Raw genomic sequence first — 23,604 nt, 5'->3', positions numbered from 1 at the left:
CATGAAGGGGCATACAAATGTTTAGCATATCTGGCACGTAAATGCCTTGCAATGCCAGCTACAAAAGTGCCATGCGAACGCCTGTTCTCATTTTCAGGTGACATTGTAAATAAAAAGCAGGCATCAGTATCTCCTGTAAATGTAAACAAACTTGTTTGTCTTAGCGATTGGCTGAACAAGAAGTAGGACTGAGTGGACTTGTAGGCTCTAAGGTTTTACATTGTTTTGTTTTTGAGTGCAGTTATGTAACAAAAAAAATCTACATTTGTAAGTTACACTTTCACGATAAAGTGATTGCACTACAGTACTTGTATGAGGTGAATTGAAAAATACTATTTCTCGTTTATCATTTTTACAGTGCAAATATTTGTAATAAAATATAAAGTGAGCACTGTACATTTTGTATTCAATACTGTAACAGAAATCAATATATTTTAAAATGTAGAAAAACATCCAAAATATTTAATAAATTTCAATTAGTATTCTATTGTTTAACAGTGAGATTAATCTTTTTTAGTTAATCGCGTGAGTTAACTGCGATTAATCGACAGCCCTACTAACAATACTTGGACAATCTAAGTATTATACCTACATGAACTTCTGTTTCATTGAAGAAATTTAAGTAGTTCCATTTTTATAGTCACTTTTCCAAGGAAAATAATCTCAGACACTTGCCATAAGAACTGAAAACTTTAAATAAAAACTTTCTGGTACCCATCTTTTGAAACAGCCAGTTGCAACACTTGAGATGGGTATAGTTAAATACAAGTCTCTGAACCAATAATATTTCCTGGCCAAAAATAAATGACTTTGGCTTTTAGACAGCCATAATCTAACAAGGAGCAAATAAATTATCATCTTTCTGCCCAGTGGGTATCTTAAAGCTTCTCCAACTGGAAAGATTCTTCTCCTGGAAAGTCTTGAGGTGGAAGTATGTACTCACAGGATCTCCATTAAAACTTTTGTATTTGACTCCATGAGAGGACATATGGAATTTCTGATTCCGCTAAAGGCATAATTTCCATCAGGGAAGAGTTGCTTGTCAGATATTTTGCTATCCGTATGTTTATCTGTCTCAACTTTTCCCCCAAACTTGCAGAACATACTCCCCAGACTTGGTTTACCATATTACTACACATTCTATTTTGTATTCTTGTTCAAATCCTTTCATAAGCCCCATTTTACCATAACACACACAAGTAACCAGTCAATCAAAACATTTTTATTTTAAGAAATCTATCTTTTATAAGAGAAGAAAAAGGCAAATTAAAGCTGTATACAACCATGATATATTTTGGCCAAACCAACAAGTAATCCTGTGACTGTGATCCATCTTTCCGCTTTCCGGAACCAGTGAGTCTTTCCTCCTAGGAGGCCAGTGTTTGAGAGGGGAAGGGAAGGAATTCTGCAAGGATTTCAATGTGTTGGCTCCGCAGGGCATTTTGGTGCCCTCTCATTTAGCTTCCTGCACTCCTGCACTGATGAGATGAGCCACTGAAAATTGGTAAAGGCAGGATTGGAGTGGTGGCCACATGATCCACAGTTGTTCCTCTGATCCCTGCAGGAGCTGCTTGAGGGCACCACTGTGTCAGGATCCAGTAAGAAACACCAAGCAGAAGCAGGGAGTTGCTACTAGAGAATGACTGCTGTTCAGGTGGCTCTAGAGCTCTTCAAATGCAGTCATTCCATAAATGGTCCTGCACCGGGTTGCACCCATGGTGGAGATCTTTCAAGATCATAGTTCATACTTGGCGCTATTTTGGGGAGAGAGAACAGCTGATGGCAGAAAAGATGTCAGGACTGCCTATCTGCAGCCTGGAACATTATCCAAAAATCTGGAGTGGTACTGGAGACTGAAGAAGAGGTGACAAGGTTTCTATTTCTACACACGAAGTGACAGTGTTCAAGGTAATTCTTGAAAGTAAATGGAGTTTCAAATGTAACAATTGTATTGTACTGAAAGATACAGAAGATATTGTTATCACAACTGGGACTACACCAACAGTAGATAGTCTACAAGTCATGGGGAAGCGTGACAGCATATTAGATACATGTACACAATTAAAGCTATATTCCTTGATTCCAAAGGCAAACTATGACAAGTGAATTTAATAAACCTAAGATGTCATCTTAAACCCTCCAAAAACGCCATCAAAATGTCTTTCCATTTTACATGCACAGTGCAACAGATGCACAGGGTGGAAGGTTAAGAGGGAATGAAGGCAATGTTAAGATGGTTTGAGAGACTTGGACTATGCATTTCCACACTTTCTAATGTTTGCTTTTGGATTAAGTGTAAATTTAAATTTGAATTTTTAGCCCACGAAAGCTTATGTCTAAATAAATGTATTAGTCTCTAAGGTGCCACAAGGACTCCTCGTTGTTTTTGCAAGTTTTCAATGTTTGTTTTTAAAAAAAAATCTACTATGTGTCAAGGCCTTTCTTCCTTTTTGAAAAACTTACAGATACAAGCTTAACTTTAGGTTAATTGAAGAGTTTTGTTTTGCTTTGCTTTTTTTGGAGGGGCAGAGCACCTAGGAATATATTTTTTAATGAATAGCACCTATACACAACACCAAACGAGATACTCCAGATGGATATTTTTGTCCATCCAGCACTACTTCTAAGTATTAATATGCTTTATAATTCAGTATCTAAGAACTGGCTTTTAAAATATGCAGTCTTGCCGTGCAAATAACAAAGGTGAGGTTGGATAGTATCACAAACAAGTCATTAATAGAAGGAGCTTATATACTGCCTTCCAGGTCAAGCTAAAAAGTAACTAGCATATTAAAATTAGTTTCATGACAATTTCCAAAGTGCATTCCTTGATCAGAAAACCCGATAAGGCTAATAATGAATACCCAGTGCATACCAGTATGTGGCAACCACTTATTCCAATCTAAAAGGCAACACTGAACTGAAATACAGTGTGCATTTTGTACCCCTTTTTATTAGAGAGAAAGCCTTGAGACTCTTGCTCCAGTGCAATAAAAAGGCATCATTTGGGGAATAAAAACCTTCCCTTCCTGGAGCAGAATTAGTGACATTTGATATTTATTCTATTGGACAGCTCAGAGATTGAGATGATTCCTTTGAGTGAAAGAACCCTTCTTGGGAACATTTATATTGGACACTTATCATAGTTCATCATCCACAAGAAAGACAAATAGCAAAGATGAGTTGTATGAAGACCATGCTATTTCCAGAGCTGGAATGCTTCCTGATACATTTTGTGGTCAATTGATATAATAGTGCAATAGCATTCTCCATTGAAACCTGGATCATGCTTTTTTTTTTTTTTTTTTTTAAATACAGCTTACATAGGGAGAAGAGGCTTTAACAAGATGAGAATTGCTGTTAGCTCCAAAACATTTGTGAAGTCTAGCTTCTTTAGATTTCCATGGCCTTGCATGATCAGATCATCAAGACTAAGGGCTCAAGTTAAGGGGAAAAAGGAGGGGAGGGAAGGCATACCTGCTCCTGACCTGCCATCTTGTACTCCAGAGTCTAAGTTTTTTTTTTAAAAGTCTCAAAAAAAAAAAAAAAAAAAAAAGTATAAGCCAAATGTAGCCAATGAAGGGATGTCTGCCTGAATTTGCAGAGGCCAAAACAGTAGTTTTGAGAGAGGCATAAACTGTCTCTGTTCATCTCACTTAGGTGTTAACTCAGATGCCCAAAGATAGTTAATGCTGGCATTTAGTTATTTCACTGCTGATCAAGGCATATAAGAAAAAGGAGGATTCTATTATGAAGGTCTTTTATATAATCTGCTGAGGGTGACATCTCATTTTGGCACAAGTGGGTGGCACTATGAGATTAACAAAGCACAGCAGAGCATCCAAACCCTACTTAGGTGGAGCCACGCCAAAGGTGCCCAGTGATCATATTTTGCACATCAGCACAATCCTCTGTGAATGGCATCTAAAAGTAAGCAGAGCTTAGTTTGTGGGCAAAGCGTGGAAGAGTACTACTACCTTTTAAAACTCCTATTCAACTGCCATCAAACATTAACCTAAAGCAGTGACACGCAGATGGCTCTTTAATGTATCTCCTGCAGCATGATATTAAAATACTGTGTGATTTAATTATTAACCAATCTAAGTTATTAACCAATCAGGACACTTTTACTAGGTTATTAACCAATTGTAGAATACTCGGCCAGTCATTCTGCTGAATGAGATATAGACAGACAGACACACAGTATACGCTTGTTTTCAGCAACACCTTTTAAGAGCAACTGCCACTTATGACAACATTTCCCGAGAACACTTTCCGCACCATAAATTGTCCACTCAGTAATAGCAACACAGCCGCAGCATAAGAGTGATGTTGTGATGTCACATCCAGGGGTGGAGATTGTGGGGGGACATGTAGGGGTGTGGCTCCCCCAGACTGCATCTTTCCACTCCCCTGTCAACTTTGGCCCTTCGGCATAGCTCCAGGACACACAGCCCTGTCCACTTGCCCTGCCTGACAGAGCCTGCAAGGAAAGCATGTGTAGGAGGGAGGGTCTCGAAGAGAGGGATTTGGCGGGGGGCGGGGGGGGGGAGAGGGGGCGGAGCAGCAGAGGCACAACTGGAAGGTTTCCTCCTCCCTTCCTCAGCGTCTGGCTTGCAGGCGGGTGGGGTGTGTGTGTTATTTTGCAGTAAGGGATATCAGGGACACCCCCCCATGCATTGAGCTGTCCTCCATCTTGGCAGCAGGTGGCAGGGTGTGGGTGTGCTGTTTTGCAGTGGGGGTCGGGGACCCCCTTCCCAGGATACTGACCATTCCCCTTCTCCCCTCCATTATCCATGCTAGGAGCCACCCCCGCTCCTATTGCAGGCTGTGCATGGGTGCCCTCCCCACACATCCATCCCTCACCAAAGTGGAGCATGAAAGCTGCCAGTGGGAGCATCCTCAGTCTTTCCCTGGCAGCTGGGCTCGCTCAGCCATTTTGCTGACTGGGGGCTCCCCTGCCAAACCCAAGATTCCCCTGCCCCATTCCCCCAAACCTTGGGGTTCCTCCATCCTGCAACATGGCTGCCCCACCCCTTCCAAAACACACTTCATATGCCACAGCCTACCTAACCCCCTCCACCTCTCCATGAGCCATCTGTCATCAATGTCCTCCACCTTAGACCAAACTGGTATTGCTATCATCCCCCTCACCCATCTGCCCCAGGGTTCTCTGGGGCTAAACTCTTGGTCTGACTGAGGTAATAGGTTCTGTCTCCTTCTCTGTCCCCTCATCTCTCCCCACCTGGAAGGGGTGCTCTCCCACCTGCTGCAGGAGAACCTGGCCCTGCAGTATGTGCTGACATGGTGGCAGTCCCAGGGCCAAGGGGAATGTGCTGCACCTGCCACCAGTGAGGGTTAACACCAAGGAACCTCAGCCATCCGCCCACACCTCCTCGCCATCTGAGGAAGGCCATTACCACCACCATGCACTTTGTGAAAAACCAGGCCGAAGACAGACAGGCCGAAGAGAAGAGCAGTGAATTGGTAGTGGGTTTTGTTTACAATAAACCTGAGAAATCTTCTGTGGCCATGGAAGAGAGAAATGTGAAAGACGTCTTTTAAGTTGAGGGCGGTGTACCAGTCCACTGGATCCAGTGAGGGAATGATGGAAGCCAGAGACCCATGCGGAACCTCAGTTTCTTGAGATCTCCGTTGAGAACATGAAGTTTCAGAACGGGCCAAAGGCCCCTCTTGGCCTTCGAGATTAAGAAATATTGGGAGTAAAACCAATTCCCTCTCAAGTCTTACGGAACCTTCTCTATGGCACCCATCCGTAGGACGGACTGCACCTTCTGGGTGAGGAGTTGCTGGTGAGAAGGGTCCCTGAAGAGGGACGTGGATGAGGGGTGGGCGAGAGGGGTGGACGAAAACTGAAAGGTATAGCCGACCGTCACTGTATTTGGCACCCAGCGGTCCGATATTATGCAGGACTACACTGGGCTGAAGTGGGCCAGACGGTCCAGAAATAAAAGGGAGGCCGGATCTGAGGTGGGAACTGGTATAGTGGCCTCGGGTGCACCTTCAAAAGGCCTGCCTGGGCCCACCGGAGTACCTGTGTGATCACAGCTGGGAGGTTGAGGTGGAAGAAAGCAGTTGACATGGCTTGTAACCTCTCTTTTTCCTTTTATAGGGTTTCTGCCTCAGACCTGGAGCTGAGAAGTGTGATAGCTGTTGGGACCTGAAGTGCTTCCTCTAAGCCGACAGAGCATAGTGACCCAGGGCCCTTGAGTCCTTCAGGCCATGAAGTCTTGTGTCTGTCTGTTCTGAGAATAATGAGGAGCTTTCAAAAGGGAGGTCCTGAATAACCTGCTGAACCTCATGAGGAAGTCATAGAATCATAGAATATCAGGGTTGGAAGGGACCTCAGGAGGTCATCTAGTACAACCGCCTGCTCAAAGCAGGACCAATTCCCAACTAAATCATCCCAGCCAGGGCTTTGTCAAGCCTGACCTTAAAAACCTCCAAGGAAGGAGATTCCACCACCTCCCTAAGTAACCCATTCCAGTGCTTCACCACCCTCCTAGTGAAGAAGTTTTTCCTAATATCCAACCTAAACTTCCCCCATTGCAACTTGAGACCATTACTCCTTGGGTTCTGTCATCTGGTACCACTGAGAACAGTCTAGATCCATCCTCTTTGGAACCCCCTTTCAGGTAGTTGAAAGCAACTATCAAATCCCCCCTCATTCTTCTCTATGGCAGACTAAATAATCCCAGTTCCCTCAGCCTTTCCTCATAAGTCATGTGCTCCAGTCCCCTAATCATTTTTGATGCCCTTCACTGGACTCTTCCCAATTTTTCCACATCTTTCTTGTCCTGTGGTACCCAAAACTGGACACAGTACTCCAGATGAGGCCTCACCCATGCCGAAAAGAGGGGAATGATCACGTCCCTCGATCTGCTGGCAATGCTCCTACTTATACAACCCAAAATGTCATTAGCCTTCTTGGCAACAAGGGCACACTGTTGACTCATATCCAGCTTCTCGTCCACTGTAACCTTTAGGTCCTTTTCTGCAGAACTGCTGCCTAGCCACTCGGTCCCTAGTCTGTAGCAGAGCATGGGATTCTTCCGTCCTAAGTGCAGGACTCTGCACTTGTCCTTGTTGAACTTCATCAGACTTCTTTTGGCCCAATCCTCTAATTTGTCTAGGTCCCTCTGTATCCTATCCCTACCTTCCAGCGTATCTACTACTCCTCCCAGTTAAGGTCATCTGCAAACTTGCTGAGGGTGCAATCCACGCCATCCTCCAGATCATTAATGAAGATATTGAACAAAACTGGCCCCAGGACTGACCCTTGGGGCACTCCGCTTAATACCAGCTGCCAACTAGACATGGAGCCATTGATCACTACCTGTTGAGCCTGATGATCTAGCCAGCTTTCTATCCACCTTATAGTCCATTCATCCAGCCCATATTTCTTTAGCTTGCTGGCTAGAATAGGTTGTTGAATAAGTCTTGAGGACTGAAGCCAAGAGCTTTGCCTCATGGTGACAGTACAGGCTATCGTCCTGGCTGCTGCGTTGGGTGCATCCAGTGGCGCCTGGAGTGAGGTCCTGGCCATATTCTGACCCTCATCCAAGAGGGCCGAGAATTCCTACCTTGATTCCTGAGGCAGAGCGTCTTTGAACTTGGCTAAGGAGTCCCACAGACTTAGTTGTATCTCCCCAATACGGCTTGCTAGTTTGAGATAGACTCCAAAAACCACTGAGAAGAAGCAAGAGAGGTTGTTCCAGCAACTGTCACAGGCAATAAGGAGGAACTGAGAGGGTGTGTGGCCAGTGGTGCCCCTTATACCAGCACATGAGCACGTGGCACCAGAGGTCGCTAGAGCTAGCCTGATGGATACCACTGAAGGAAAAATCTCCGGCAATGATGCACGTGGCGCTTACACACCTATTGTGGAACGGACATGAGCAAGCACTCGAATAACTTCCTCGTCATCATCACTTGGTATGGGTGGGGCACTTGTTGAGATAGGCGGAGACTCCCTTGAAACTGGGGGAATGTCCAGAGATCAAGAAATCCTCAGTACTGAGAAGATGATATTGAATAAAGGAGATTCAGGTGTCTTTGCTACTGCCAGATCCTGAGAGAATCAAAACTCTTGCATTACTGATTGATATTGAGGAGGCTGCCTGGGCAGAAGTAACTGAGGGAGAGGCAACTGATGGTACCGAAGGTTTTGTGTGCTCCAATAAGTGATCAGTAGGTGTTGGTCTGGTCTTTTGCAGTGCCAAATGAGGGGCCTGGTAGACTCTTTCGGTACTGGTTTAGAATAACTGGTTTTCTTCTTCCTACCACCCTGATCTCCAGATGGTACCGATCTTCCAGAGCTGGAACCCTTAGAGTCCTTGGACTTTCTGGTGCTCATGGTACCTGAGGAACCTACAGCCTTGTGGGTACCAAGCTGGAGACCGGTAGATGCCAGTGGTAGGAGGGGGTAGGTGCCAAAGACTGCCTCTTTGAGGTAGATTCTCTATTTCAAGGGCTTGAAGCCTACTTCCTAGAGTCCTTTTGAGAGGATTCCAGAAATTTACTCTTCAATGCTCTAGGGGAGTGCTGCACTGAGGAGGTTGAGGCAATTAACTTGCTCAGAGACTGTTGTAAGGGGAGTCCCCTGGCCAGAGTCAGAAGCCAGTCCAAGCAAGACAAAGCTTAAGTTCCCAGTTCTTTCTGACTCTAGATTTTAATGCCAGGAAGAAATTACACTTTTGGACAACATATGACTCCCCAAGGCAATGGACACACTGGGAGTGCCTGTTATTCACCAGGATCGTCTCTGGCATGAAAAGCAGCACTTAAAACCAGGTGTACCCTCCCAGTGCTTAAGTTCCCCTGAGGGGAGAAAAAAAGACACATGAAAGGACAATGGTCCTTACACTAAAAACTATATATATATATGTATGTGTGTGCGTGCGTATAAGTTAACACTAACTAGTAGATAAGAGAAAAATACAGTTGAGGTTAGCTCTATTTGGACACTGCTGAGGCGGTTGAGAAGGAACAGAGAGGGTGGTTTGCCTGCCTAGCTCTATATAGCTACATTGCAGAACACAAGGCTGCATGTGGTGAATGCATGGCTGAACTGGCACTGCTACCTAAAATCTCCAATGTGAGACACATGGGATGCATGTGCACCTAGAATGGAGCATCCATAGGGACACTACTCAAAGAACACATAAATTAGTGACTACCTGTGAAAAGTTTGGTCTGGCATCACATAGGAACTCTGTGGTAGAGGCAAGGATAGAATCCAATTCTTCAAGGCAGCATTCATCTACCCTTAATCTTGAAACTGTCCTCTTCCTGCATTCTCCTGCCTCATTCACTACATACCTTCCAAAGGCCTTATAGACACAGACTCCTCCACTACAAAACCTTGATTCATGCTGACAGCAGATCCATCTTGTGCACCGAATGAGGATGGGGTCCAATGGAAAAAATATGATATGATCATGCAATGATGTATCATAATACATACATACCTACAAAGGGGCCAAATTGCAACCTTAATTCTGGCATTTCCTAACATGAGTGCTTGACATTACAACTTTAAAAGGATGTTGTTGTCCGTGTTATTATAAAAAAAATGTAGTTTTTCTTTACAAAATGCAGATGACTATGAGAAAGACTAATATAGAGAATTAGAATAAATCCCCAGGCGTACAAAGCTTGAAAACAGAGAGGGGAAATTAATTTGAACTCACTTTTCATTTCCTGTCTCATCCTTACACAACGTAAGATAGAGAAGGGCCGGCAATAGGTTACTTTTTCAGTTAATTTTATTATTAAACATGATATGAATGCAAAACCCATAGTATAACAAATTTGTAATTTTCTTTATCCTCAATTTATATTACCATGTAAAAGAATTTAAACAGTTGCATACACTCAATTAACTGATGAGATTTTTTTCATGACTCACACTGGTCAATATTGTTGCAGGACAAAGCCGACATGCCTACTGCCCACAACAACCCAAGTGAACAATAACGCATAGAAATAGAGTAACAGCATATGTCAGACAACAGAGAAATAGCAACATTATCAGCAATGTTGTTATAGCCATGTTGGTCACAGGATATTAGAGAGACAAGGAGGGTGAGGTAATATCTTTTATTGGAGCTCTTCTTTGGGTCAGCTCTGTGTAGCTGGAAAGCTTGTCTCCTTAACCAACAGAAGTTGCTCCAATAAAAGATATTACTTCACCCACCTTGTGTCTCTATTTTCAGCAATATCACATCACTGAGACACCAAGAAAAAAAAATACTATAATGTCTCACATAACGGTGATGGTGTAAGGCAGTGCTTCTCAAAGTTGGGCCGCCGCTTGTGCAGGGAAAGCCCCTGGCGGCCCAGTTTGTTTACCTGCCGCGTCAGCAGGTTCGGCCGATCACGGCTCCCACAGGCCGCGGTTCACCACTCCAGGCCAATGGGGGCTGCAGGAAGTGGCGCGGGCCGAGGGACATCCTGGCCGCCCTTCCCGCAGCCCCCATTGGCGTGGAGCGGCAAACCGGCCAGTAGGAGCCGCGATCAGCCGAACCTGCCGACGCGGCAGGTAAACAAACCAGCCCAGATCACCAGGGGCTTTCCCTGCACAAGCGGCGGCCTGGCTTTGAGAAGCACTGGTGTAAGGAATGGCAGAGATGGCCCATACCTCTCACTACTTCTTTTGTTGCCTCCCCAATCGTGGAAGAAAATCATTCAGGTGAGATGGAGAAAGAGTCTAATAGTTTCCTCACTTCAAGACTGCTCCTATTAGGGCAAGGAGGTTCCCAGAACCTGATCCTTCCCCATGCCTGCTCCTGGAGTTTTACACATGTGGTCTTTAATGATATCTCCATTAACAGTTTAAGACTAACAAATGAAATATTTTACCGGCAAACAATACTGGGATTGGCATTCCTTGACAGAAGTAGTTCCACGGTCTTCAAAATCTGCTCCTCTGAAGCACGTGCAGTACATGCAGCCATCAATACAGTATACTGATCTGAATTGAAAATTACAATTGGAGGATTGTGATGTCAACAAATAATGTACTCCGTGTAACAATCTGAAGCAGAGGGTTTTTAACATTATTACATCTTTACAATAGTTCAGACAGATTCTCAAGTTTGATAAAATCAAGTATTTGATCTTTGGAAATGATAGAAAGATTTGGGAATATTCCACTCAGTGAAGGTAAATGAAGCCATTAAGACAGATGAAATCACCCAAGAAGAGGAAGGAGAAGCCACTGAGGAAGACAATGAGATAGTAATTGAAGAGTAGGAAAAATCCAGGACCAAGCTTAAAAAATAACCAGGCATATTAAGTGGTCTTATTTTCAAAGAACTGAACACTTTTAGGATATATAAGTGAATTTAAGGATAAGGAAAGTAACAATTGTCTTCTACAAAACAGTGGTTCTCAACCACGGATATGTGTATTCCTGGGGGTACAGAGGTCTTCCAGGTGTTACATCAACTCATCTAGATACTTGCCTAGTTTTACAACAGGCTGCATAAAAAGCACTAGTGAAGTCAGTACAAACAAAAATTTCATACAGACAAAATGAGAAAGTAAGCGTTTTTTCAGTAATATGTGCTGTGACATTTTTGTATTTTTATATCTGATTTTGTAAGTAAGTAGTTTTTAAGTGAGGTGAAACTTGAGGGGTATGCAAGAGAAATCTGACTCCTGAAAAGGGAGTCTGAAAAGGTTGAGAACCACTGCTATAGAAAGTACAGAATTTTGAAACAAAGAATGCATTTTGAAACAAAGTAACTACACAATATGAAGTTTCCAACAAGTCATTTTTCAACTTCCATGAGCAGAAAGATAATGCAGTTGATTAATATATTGATTTTAGTAATGCATGTGATACACTGGCTGACAAAATCTTATCCAAAACGTATATAAATTGGATACCAACACTGACACATTGACTGAAAGATGGCAGAAGGACTTAAACAAAGGGCAATGATAAACCAATCAATTGGGGGGGGGGGGTATTTACAGGTGTATTGGACAGATTAGTTTTGGGTATTTATTTAACATTCAAAAGCTAAAAACTGAATTTTATTAACATGCTGATTCTAAATTTAGTTAATATATCTGTGAAAAACATTCTGAAATACAAATATTCAAAAGGAAGGAGAAACCTGAAGAGCAATACTGCTGAAAGAGAGCTTGGAGTGATGGTCGGTATAAAATTAGGTACGTGTCAGTGCAATGTGACTGCAAAAAGGCCAAAGCGCTTTTGTGTCTCAAACACAGCTATCATGTCAGATCAAAGAACACATCAGTTTTAGGTGCCACTACACATGGAATACTACGTTTAGTTCTAGGTACCTCATTACCTGAAAGATAGAATAACTGAAAGATTTCAGAAGATTGCAAAATGATTATTAGGGGTAGGGGCAAGGAACTGACTTGTGAAGAATATAAGTAGGGCCCTACCAAATTCATGGCCATGAAAAATGTATCATGGACCATGAAATCCGGTCTTTTATGTGCTTTTACCCTATATTATACAGATTTCATGGGAGAGACCACATTTCTCAAACTGGGGGTCCTGACCCAAAAGGGAGTTGATGGGGGAATCACAAGGTTATTTTAGGGAGGCTGGGGGGCTGGAGAGTGGTGGCTGTTGACTGAGGGCCCAGCTCTGCAGCAACACAGAAGTAACAGTGGCAATACCATACTATGCCATCCATACTTCTGTGCAGCTGCTGGCGGCAGCTCTGCCTTTAGAGCTGGACTCCTGGCCAGCTACCACTGCTCTCCAGCTGCCCAGCTCTGAAGGCAGCACCGCCGCCAGCAGCAGCGCAAAAGTAAGGGTAGCAGTACCACAATCCCCCTACAATAACCTTGCAATCCCCCCACAACTCCTTTTTGGGTCAGGACCTCTACAATTACAACACTGTGCAATTTCAGATTTAAATAGCTGAAATCATGACATTTATTATTTTTAAAATCTTATGACCGTGAAATTGACCAAAATGGACCGTGAATTTGGTAGGGCCCTAAATATAAGAAAGCATCTCAACTTACTAAAGACAAACCATGATGGGGAAGATGTGGGTTTCACTCCTTTAGCATAATGCCAGAAATAATTTTCAGAGTTCTGCATTTTTCATGTAAAAAACTTATAAAAGCAAAAGTGAGACAATGGGTAAATATGATTTCTACTAAGGGTAGTCTACACGTAGTCTAGAGATATCATGCATAATGCCCTCAATTCACACACCACTCCCCACTGACATCAATGACAGGTTTGCACTAAAATGAAAGGTAAAATAAGACCTTTATACAGTAATTAAACTTAGATATAATAAATGTATTCAGTACTTGTCAGTCACATTCAGCATTACTCAGTGGGAAAATGATTGTTTATATTACCATTACATCTATGAGCCTTAGTCATGGAAAATATGCTTACTTCAGGATCTCTGCCATTTGATTCTCTTCCCCATTCTCTTCTGTCTGATATCTAGCTTCCTTCTTCCCTATGCATATCCGTATTCCCACATACACACCCCTCGGGCACCACTGTAATGCTACTAAGATCAGCAATAAGAGCAAATTTTAACATTTACCACCATCATTGGCCTTTCTACTTAACAACCAATTAATGAATAGAAGTTGTGGAAGTTCTTTTTTAACTTTCTACAAGCTCAAAAAGATTTATATTCAGTTCAGCATTGGATGGTTACCTTTGCAACCACTAGGGCTACAATCTATATGATAAGATTCCAAGAAAGTCACTCTTTGTGTCAATCGCCTAAAATATCTGCTGAGTCAGCATGAAGTGATGGATGATTGAACAAAAATAGCTCTCAAAGTATCACCAGATTCTACCATCCCTGGGTTTCATGGTCTGTTACCATTCAATTTTTAAGTTCTCAGCCATTTTGACTTTACAAATTACACCTGTGCAGTGTACAGCTACAGTAATGCATGTATCTATGCCATGCCAAGTGTCTTAGGCCACTGTAAGATCAGAGATAACGAAACAAATCACCTCCCTTACTCTACAGCTAATTTGCATGCAGCAATTTCATTGGTTCTATGAGCAAGTCTGCACAGATGTTGGATGACTTGGGCCCAACTGCCACCCATACAAATCTACCACTACAACCTCCCCCCCCCCTCACACACACACACACAAAAATCAACACAAACCGCCCACACATAATAATCCCAAACGTCACTTTGACGCCTAAAATGTCTGCTGAGTCAGTATTTAGCAATGGAAACATCTACAAGCATGGCTAAGAGCTCTTTTTGTTTAGAATATCACCAGGTTCAATCATCATGCCATTTTTGGCTTTTGTATACAAAAGACGTTAGTATTTTAGGGTCTGAAGAATCTGAATGTGCCAGACAGGCAAGTACAGCTGGTTGACATTTTTTTCAATCAAAAAGATTTTGGTGTCTCCTTCACATAGCCTTTTGACCAAAATGAAAATTTTTATTTTGGGGCAAAATGTTTCCTTTTTGATTAAGAGTTTCAAAATTGTGTGTCTTTTTGGTGAGGAAAAGACTTTTGCCAGTAAGAGAGCAAAGGAGAGAGCCAAAAAAGTGAAAGCGTTTTTCCTCAGTGAAATGAGATTTCATCAAAAAACAAAGTTCATGATGGTTTCAAAGAGAATGAAAGTTATTTTTCCACATTTTTTGCAAAAGCTACTTTTTTTTTTTTACCAACACTATAAGCCATATAAACATATCATGTAGATCTCATTTTGACATTACTGATCTAAAACAAGTAGTTTGTCTAGGCAACAAATAAAAGTATTAAAGGAGAAGAAAACATTATTGCACCTTACAAATAATTATCGACTTAATACCAAGGAAAGAGAAACTCTTTAGAGCAGTACAAAATGGCATAACCAGAAATATAGGAACTGCTATACTGGATCAGACTAGTAGTCCATCTAAGTCCAATACCCTGTCCCTAATGGTGGCCACTGGCAGATATTTCAGAAGATATAAAAACTCTAAAGTGGAAAACTATGGAATAATCTTGCAACAAAAGACGTTTCTTCCTAACCCCCATTAGTTAGCGGCTAGATGATGCCCTAAAGCAGTGGTCTCCAAACTTTTTTGATCGCGCACCCCTATCAGTAAAAAAATTTTGAGCATGCACCCTCAATTTATGTATATTTATTTATGTATAAATTATATACATGTATTACTGTACTTATATATTATATACATTATAAAACATACAAAAATAGAAATTAAAAAAGGATGAGATAAAGATAAAACAAACAATATTTTTAAAATAATTTTGTATTGTATTTTATTTATTAACGGTACAAAAAAAATAGTTAATATTTTTAGTGAGAGCAATGTGATTGAATATGCTTCATTATTTCTGAAAATCTTGGTTTAACACTTTGTGATACAGCGATTCGAAGGTCTGGGTTAGGGAGGGGGCTCAGGGCTGGGGGTGTAGGGTATGGGAGGGAGCTAGGGTGCGGGAGGATGCTCAGGGTGGGGGTGCGGGACGAGGCTCAGGGCTGGGGCAGGCAGGAAGTGCAGAGCACTTACCTGGGGCAGCTCCTGTTTGGTACAGGGGGTGTGTAGGTGGCTCTGCATAGCGCGGCACAGCCCCCATAGGAGCTGCCTCCCCCCACAGGGCCACCCAGAATGCAGGGGCTTTAGGGCCCCGGGACCCTGGCCTGCAGCTCTAATGCCCCTTTTGGAATGCGGCCCTGAGTCTTCCGGCCCGTGGAGGAGCAGGGGCAGCTGCACAGCCAGCGGCCAGAGAGAAGTGGCGCTTTCCCCTTCAAAGCCGGCTGGAGAGATGCGGCACTTTGAAGGGGAAATCGCCGCTTCTCTCTGGCCGCTGGCTGTGCGGCTGCCCTTGCTCCTCCACGGACCGGAGGTCTCAGTGCCGCATTCCAAAAGGAGCTTCAGAGCTGCAGGCCAGGGCCCTGCAGCCCCTAAAGCCCCTGCGTTCCGGGGTGGCCCTGCCTGCCTGGGGTGGGGACAGCTTCCCCGCTCGCTCGTTCCCTCCCTCCTCCGGCCGCCCTTCCCCCCCCCGGCGGCGCTCCTCCTCCCACGCCCCCCAAGGGATCGTCTTGCGCACCCCCTGGGGTTGGTGCGCGCACCCCACTTTGGAGACCACTGCCCTACAGTATGAGTAAGTTTCTGCCATGCCCAACCACATCCCTTTCACCCAGAGAAATGCAGTAGTTCGTGGTGTAGAGACAGTTATGCCACTTGGTGTCATATGGAAATTGCTCCATGTAAACTTAAGTCCTCTTTGCACTACCAGAATGGCACAGAGAAGTTGGCACAAAGCAGGATCTGGCCAACAGAAAAAAAATCTGTTTTAATCAAAACATATACCAAGTTAAGCAGAATTTTTGGTAAAATTCATTAGGCTATTGTATTCTATAGTGTAAAAATAAGCTTTTTAAAAAAAAACAAATTCCTGTGGTCAGGATAACACTAGTTTATTTACTGAAATGATGTAACTACATGATTGCTAGAGCAGCTTTTCCAAATTGCACTTTATAATTATTTCCTTTTAAAGCCCGGAGCATATATTACCCTCTTTACAAAAAACAAACACTCACAACCATCTGTTAGTGCATGTGATTGCCATTATCTGCCCACTAACTCCAATTCAAGTGACATTCTACTGCAGTTCACTGAAATTCATCTGAGTTCAATTACTTAAAAGAGGAAGTTCAGTTTAAAAGAAGATAGAAAGCACATAGAGGATATTTTTGAAAACTTTCTTCAACGATATAATAGCTGAAATACATTACTGCCAAGAAAAAAAAATATTTAAGTGTGCAACACGTTGCTGTCGTCTACGATGTAGAAATGTCTTAAATCTGACTTCCATCAAGGTAAGAAAATGTGCTGTTTTGTAAGATTTCATATTGACTAGTAAACAAAGTCACTTAAAAACAGATTAGAGCCTGTTTCTTAGAAAGGACCAGCACTGAGTATACAATAGTTATCAATTTTTTCTATATACTTGGGGAAATTTTGTATATCGATAACTATCTATATATCCAGATTATGTAAACCGTGATCATCTAAATTTCAGATTACTCAAAATTAATTTGTCTCCAAAATTAATTCAGAAACCTTATATTACGTACCACTAATTATTCAATTTTTAGATGTTTAGACAGTTACCTGTACTGTACAATTTTTATACAATATTTCTATTTAGTCGATAACGGTAATACAGAGTGAGACTTTTTGAGCAGTTTTTCTTTAACTGTTGCTCTCCACTGATCCATCTTTTCTGCTCTATTTTTCTTTCCCCATTCCCTCTGCTGCTGCTTTCTAAAAGGCACCGAAGAAAGCACTAACCAACTTTGATAAAGTGCAGGTCTTTAATTAAGGCCCTTTGTAGTACGTGGCAAGGCCCAAATTTACACAGCAGAGCTATATTGAAAAACATTGCAATGTTGAAGAGAAACCATCATCTTAAATGTCACACTTCTGTCAAACTATCTGCTTCACTGCAAGAAATAGCTATAATTACTATAAAAAAGATATTATATCCTCTCTATTTTTTTAAATAGATTACTTTGTACACTTGACAGTGCTGTGTGTATAGACAGCTTCCCCTGTATAATCAAGTCGGTATCCCTTCACTTGGGTCAGTCTTCTATATAGCAAGAGAGAAGGGGGAAAAACACATTAAAGTACAAAAATGTGATTACGAAACCACAAAAGTTGACAGAGGAACTCACAGACAAATGTAGTATTTGAAATTACTGTACATTGAGCTCTCTCTTTGAAACTGACAAGATGTATAAAAACTGTTCCCCTTTCATGGAGTTAAAATTTGACAACCTTAATTTTACTGGAATACTTTCCTGCATTTTTAGAAAAGTGAAAACAATGAATGCACATTTATTTACATTGTACAGATGATCACTACTCCTGTGGGACTTGCAAGCAACTGAGAGGAGACATTCTGACCTATGCGGCCAGATGGAAAGTGGGAGAAATTGATGGATATAAATTGTAGGATCATTATCTTTAGAAGGGAGAGGAGAGCATTTCTACTAGAAGTTAAACTACAGAGCTCTTTGGGGAGGAGACCCGGTCTTCAAAATATTTGTAAAGCATTTAACACAACAGGGGCCCAATCCTAATAGGTGGCTCTGGATATTGCCATAATATACATATTTAATAAATGAATTAAATTATTTAATTACACAACAGTGTCCTGTAATTTCAGCAAAATATTTTTCCCCACCCCTCCATTTCTTACAGGGGATAAGCAAAAAAGCAGTAACTGAGGTCAGCACAGTTCTAGCAATATAATTTAACTTGTGTTTACTGTAGAATTAGTTGAGGGGAACACAATACATTAAGATTTGTTTAAACAAAATTAAACACAAAATTTTGTGAGTGATGGTGTGGTAGACTATTTTAAAAATTTTCTACAATCTTGATTACAGTCTCCAGATTATGAAGCCAAGTTTAGGACCTAGTCTACTTGACTGTGACCCTTTCTTTTTTCCTGAATATTTAAGAGATGACATAAGTAGGATAAAGTGTACTAGTCAGAAACAACTGTAACTTCTAATTTGATTCACAAGTATCTTACCCTTATCAAAGCTTGCATTAGCACCTCTGTCCAGTAGGATACGAACTAATTCCACATTAGCAACACTAGCAGCATACATCAGGGGAGTCCATCCAAACTGAAAACTAGATTCTACGTTCACACCTGTCAAAACGTTAAAAAATTCACAAAGGTAAATATGTATTTTATAACTCGAACTCCAATACACACAGTAAATGTAAATATTTAACTGTTTTCTCTAATGTGTTTATATCTATTCCTAGGGAGAGAAAATGCTTTGTTCTTTTATTTTCTTTGATCAATTAAAAGACTCCCTCTCTGCTTGGAACGCTGGAAACAAATTCCACAACTGAATATCAAGAAGCCTGATCCTTAACCCAACAAAACCAAACCACCATAACATTTCAAACATGATCCCAGAGACAAAAAGATTTTAGAAAGGCTAGCAACACACAACTGCAGCAAAGTTGTTCATTATTATAGCTGTGCCCAGATTTATCTTCTCCATTTAAATAATGCAGTGATTCCCACTGATTAAAAAAAAAAAAAAAAAAAGACCACGACTTTTGGTTTTGCTTCATCAATTGGACTTGGTGTGGGAGATGACCAAACAGGAAGTAGGCTGTGTCTAGCAACAGTGAGAGGAGCAAGTAATTCCACCCTAGCTGGTTGCTGGGGTTTTCGTGATTTAGAATTCCCCTACACCAGCCCCCTCTGACCTCTGTCTGCTTTTGCTTTAGCATAAGCTACCTTAGTGTTTAGTACTACCTTATTAAATGTCTCTAGAAGAAAAAACAAGACTTAACCACAACACCCAGATGTAGTTCTAGACCAGTGGTTCCCAAACTGGGGTTCACGAAATGTTACAGGGGGTTCTTGGGAAAAAATTCCCTAATGGCGGACAGAGCTGTCCAAAGGGACCCCGGGCAGCATGGGGCCAGCAGCCCTGAGCCTTGAGGACTTCCAAGAGCTAAGCAGATCAAAGCAAGCATATCTATCACACTAAGGAGATTTAAACTTCAAGACTCCTTATACGAAATAGAAACTGAGGTGGATATTTTTTGCTATTTTTAAAATTAAATAGGCTGCTAGCATTGTTTTGAAATTATTATGAAGAACAAGTTTAAGCTTTGTTGAAACGTGCACTGTTTGCCTGGACTGCTCAAGACCTGAATGCTTGTGTAGGAGGAACTCTGAGTTGGCTTCTTTAACACCTTCATGCTGTTTCACATCTGATACTCCTTGATGAAACATAGGAGCCAGAGGCACCAGAATGGGTGGGCAAGGAGGGTCACGTGCCGCCGTGTTGGCACGCCCCCCCCACGGGTCCCTCCCCTTTTTTTCCGGCGGCCCCCATGGGCCCCCTCACTTTTCAGGCAGTGCCTCCCAGGCCCTGGGGTGCACGGGGGCTTTGCCCCTGTACCCCTTTTTTCTACTGGAGCCTCTGATAGGAGCCATGTCTTATAACAGGCTTAATCAAAAGTGATACAAGCTACAAAAGTGAGATCTTGGAAGAGTGTTGCCATTTTCATAATGTAATAAAAATACTTAATAAATATTTTTAAACAAAATATTTAATATATAAAAATTAATAAATAGTGTGTAATAAGCATGTCATAAAAACAAAGTTTACATTTCCAAGATCACTGCTTTTATAATTTATGCTGAGGTAAGGGAGAAAATCCCTGGAAATGTTCATTTTTAGGAGGAGGTTCACAAGACTTGACATTTTAGTGAAAGGGGTTCACAGGTTGTTAAAGTTTGGGAACCATTGTTCTAGACTAATCATTTCCCATGCACAAGAGAAAAATATTACCCAACTGTAATTCTGCTTCTCTAAAACCATCATTTATGCAAGTTTCTGACTGTTCAATCTTTGCTTCTTAGCATAAGACTTGTGTTACTTCCCTATTTAAGATTTTGACCCTGGAGGGGAGCTGGGCAAAGCACAAGCCAGGCCCTGTATCTGGCTACTACAGATCAGGTCCTGACAAACTGAAATGCTACCTTCTTAACATTCCAGTCAGGTCCTGCAACTGTCCAGGAGAAGCTCTCAAGACATACATAATATAAGATGATCAACAAAAGATTTAAAAGTGCCTCAGAAAAATATTTTAAAAATAAGATGCAAGAAAAGAATTCCTCAAAAAGTAATTTTCAAACCCCAAGAAGAATTAGGAAGGGAGTGGAAATGCTCAAACCCCAGTGCTGAAACTTGTATTGTAGGGTGGCATAAGAAGGAAGGGACACAGCTGGTCAGTCTTCCCTCACCACCATCTCAAAAAGCAGAATTAAATTACCTAATTAGGGAAGTGTTAAGAAATAATACCAGGGACTATCAACCTCTTCACGTCTGTAGCCTGCCTTTTTTAAGTGAGGGAGGTACTACCAGGTCAGTGCCTGGCCAAGGAAGGCCATGTCCTCTTGTGTAGGGGTCTTTCCCTTTCTGGAAATGGTGAAAGGTGGCACAGAAACAAGGGACTGTCACTGGGGCACAAGACAGATCTGTCAGGGATGCAGAAACTTATACCACTTTGAATGAGCCACCTCATGGTACACCGTACTGTACAGCCACTGCAAGGAAGCTTTGATTTGCCATTAAGGTAGCTAGAGACTGGAGAGAGAAGAGAAAAACTCCTAACAGACATCTTGGGACAAAGCTACTAGTATCTAACAGCTGCATGAGGAACAGACCATTTCCAGATTGGGGTGGGGATTCCCAGAAAAAGAAACAAAAAAATGGACAATTGCTGTATGGAATTACACAAGTCAAAGAAAGTGAAGCCAGTTCGGAAGCCTACAACAGTCACAGGAACCCATTAGGAAAAGTAAGGACTTATGGCTGGGATTGAGATCTAATGTGAATGCTGAATTAGACCTAGATTATGAAGAGCCAAGATGCTCGACGTATACTATTAAAAGGATAACAACAGTGAATCTTGTAATCTTGACGGCAAATTGTTTCATACTCCTATCAGAGACAGAAAGGAGAGAGGATGAGAGGTACACGGTGGCACCAGGAATGAAAAACGAGGATTGATTTCAAGATACTGTACACTATTAACAAAAAGCATGTTTAGATCTTGGCAGCACTTTTAACTCAGAAGGTATGTCTACACAGCAGCTGGGAGATGTAATTCTCAGTGCAAGTAGACATTCACATGCTAGTTCTACTTGAGTTAGTGCCTAAAAATAACAAGTGTTGCCGTGATAGCATCAGTGGCAGCTTGGGCAAGCCATTCGAGTATGTATCCAGGGATAGTCAGCTATATTGGTTCCAAATAATTTGGTAAGGTAAAGTCTACATTTTCCTGGTAGAAAATGACATGAAGTCCCTCATCCCTCTGCAGGGACTTAAGTCCCTTTAGACTCAACTCTTGGTTTTACTGGGAACTACAGCATGTCCTAATCTTCAGCCAAATGCTGTCTCTGCTGAGTAGTGCAGGTCTGACCATGTTGCTGCTTTATATATTAAAATAGCTTGGTCACGTGGTTTGTCTGTCCTATATACTGCTATGATAAGAAGGGTATTTAACAGCCAATGATGATGATATTTGTTTTACAGCATTCAATACTGTGCAAGGTACCTTACAAAGAATCAAACTAATCCTTCACAAAAGGTTTTACAAGCTATATAAACAATAATGGGGGGGGGGGGGGGGAAGAATGGAGAATGGCATGCAAGAAGCAGAGGGAGAAGAGATTAGTGCACATCATATGGAGCCTGTGACTTCTGCAATATTTTCTCCTTTTAATATTCATTTTTAGACCCATATCCTCCTCTTTTCTCTAGCCCTGATTTAATATAGCTATTAAATGCTTAGGTATAATTAACCCCTACTCATTAGCAAACTTTTATCATGTTATCCTCCACAAAGTTACTCACAAGTCAATCTTTTAACCATACAAAACAGCTGAGAGAGTTATAACTACTGACTACTCCTAAAGAAGGAAAGGTGGGCCCTCCATAGCACCTCACAGCTGCTCCTGCTGCTGTGTGCCTCCTGAAGGACAACTTTAATGGCCACTCCCTAGAATAGGGGTGGCCAACCTGAGCCTGAGAAGGAGCCAAAATTTACCAATGTACATTGCCAAAAAGCCACCGTAATATGTCAGCAACCCCCCCGATCAGCTCCCCCACCCCACTCCCAGCGCCTCCCACCCACTGGCAGCCCCGCCAATCAGCACCTCCCACTCCCTCTTTGCACCTCCCGATCAGCTGTTTCGTGGTGTGCAGGAGGCTCTGGGGGGGGGAGGGAGGAGGGCATAGCAGGCTCAGGGGAGGGCGCAGAAAGGGGTGGAGTGGGGGCAGGGCCTGTGGCAGAGCCAGGGGTTGAGCAGTGAGCCCCCGCCCCAAGCACACTGGAAAGTTGGCGCCTATAGCTCCAGCCCCGGAATCGGTGCCTATACAAGGAGCCATATATTAACTTCTGAAGAGCCGCACATGGCTCCAGAGCCACAGGTTGGCCACCCTTGCCCTAGAAAATGCTGTAGCCTTTAATCCACATGGCCTCAATAGCCCCTCTCCCTAGACTGCTGTGTACTCCAGGGATCCTTCTTATGGAAAATAATGACATCCCACTTTTTATGCTTTATGTACACAATTTCTCATCCATCTTGCAACTCAGGTACAAAACAAAACCTTTCCTTTGCCCTTTTAATGCAATTGTTTTTAGTGCTTATTATGTCCAGGTTGTGCCAGAGGTTTTTCTTTAACTACCTGGATTCTAGCAATATAAAGATAAAGATCTGTGATTCACCTCCAGAGGCAACACTTGGCATAAAAGTACCTTCCTTATCTCTGTTAACAGTAGAGTATACGGCTCCTCTAGTAGCATTTTGTCCAAATATTCTGTTAACTTGTGTTACTATCAACAGGAAAGCTACTTTTGTAGACAGAAAATGAGACCTGAAGTTCAAAAGGTGAATGAGGTAATGCTTGAAGCACTACGGTCAAGTTCCACGTACGGACTCTTATCTTCAAGAGATTCAAGTTACTTGACACCTATGAAAATCAAAAGGATGTACAGACAGATTTGTTT

The 23,604-nt window shown here is 42.2% G+C and overlaps 1 protein-coding gene across 6 annotated transcripts in view; it reads right to left on the bottom strand.

Moving 5' to 3' along the window:
• Positions 1 to 23,604, bottom strand: part of ASZ1 (ankyrin repeat, SAM and basic leucine zipper domain containing 1) — a 96,398-nt gene that overhangs the window by 62,256 nt on the left and 10,538 nt on the right. For 2 of the 6 annotated variants that reach the window (XM_005285761.4, XM_024108972.3), the window contains 2 exons: positions 18,584 to 18,706; positions 10,885 to 10,996 (listed from right to left, as the gene is read on the bottom strand). The exons of 1 other annotated variant lie outside the window; for it this stretch is intronic. In XM_005285761.4, the coding sequence (XP_005285818.1) occupies positions 10,885 to 10,996; positions 18,584 to 18,706 (235 nt within the window). The remainder of the gene's footprint in view (positions 1 to 10,884; positions 10,997 to 18,583; positions 18,707 to 23,604) is intronic. 3 more of the 6 variants (XM_065556183.1, XM_065556190.1, XM_065556177.1) reach the window with 2 other exon arrangements.

This window comes from Chrysemys picta, chromosome 1 (assembly GCF_011386835.1).
Source record: "Chrysemys picta bellii isolate R12L10 chromosome 1, ASM1138683v2, whole genome shotgun sequence".
Lineage (NCBI taxonomy): Eukaryota > Metazoa > Chordata > Testudines > Emydidae > Chrysemys > Chrysemys picta.
The sequence above is the reverse complement of the archived record's forward strand: the minus strand, read 5'-3'. Positions and strand labels throughout refer to the sequence as shown.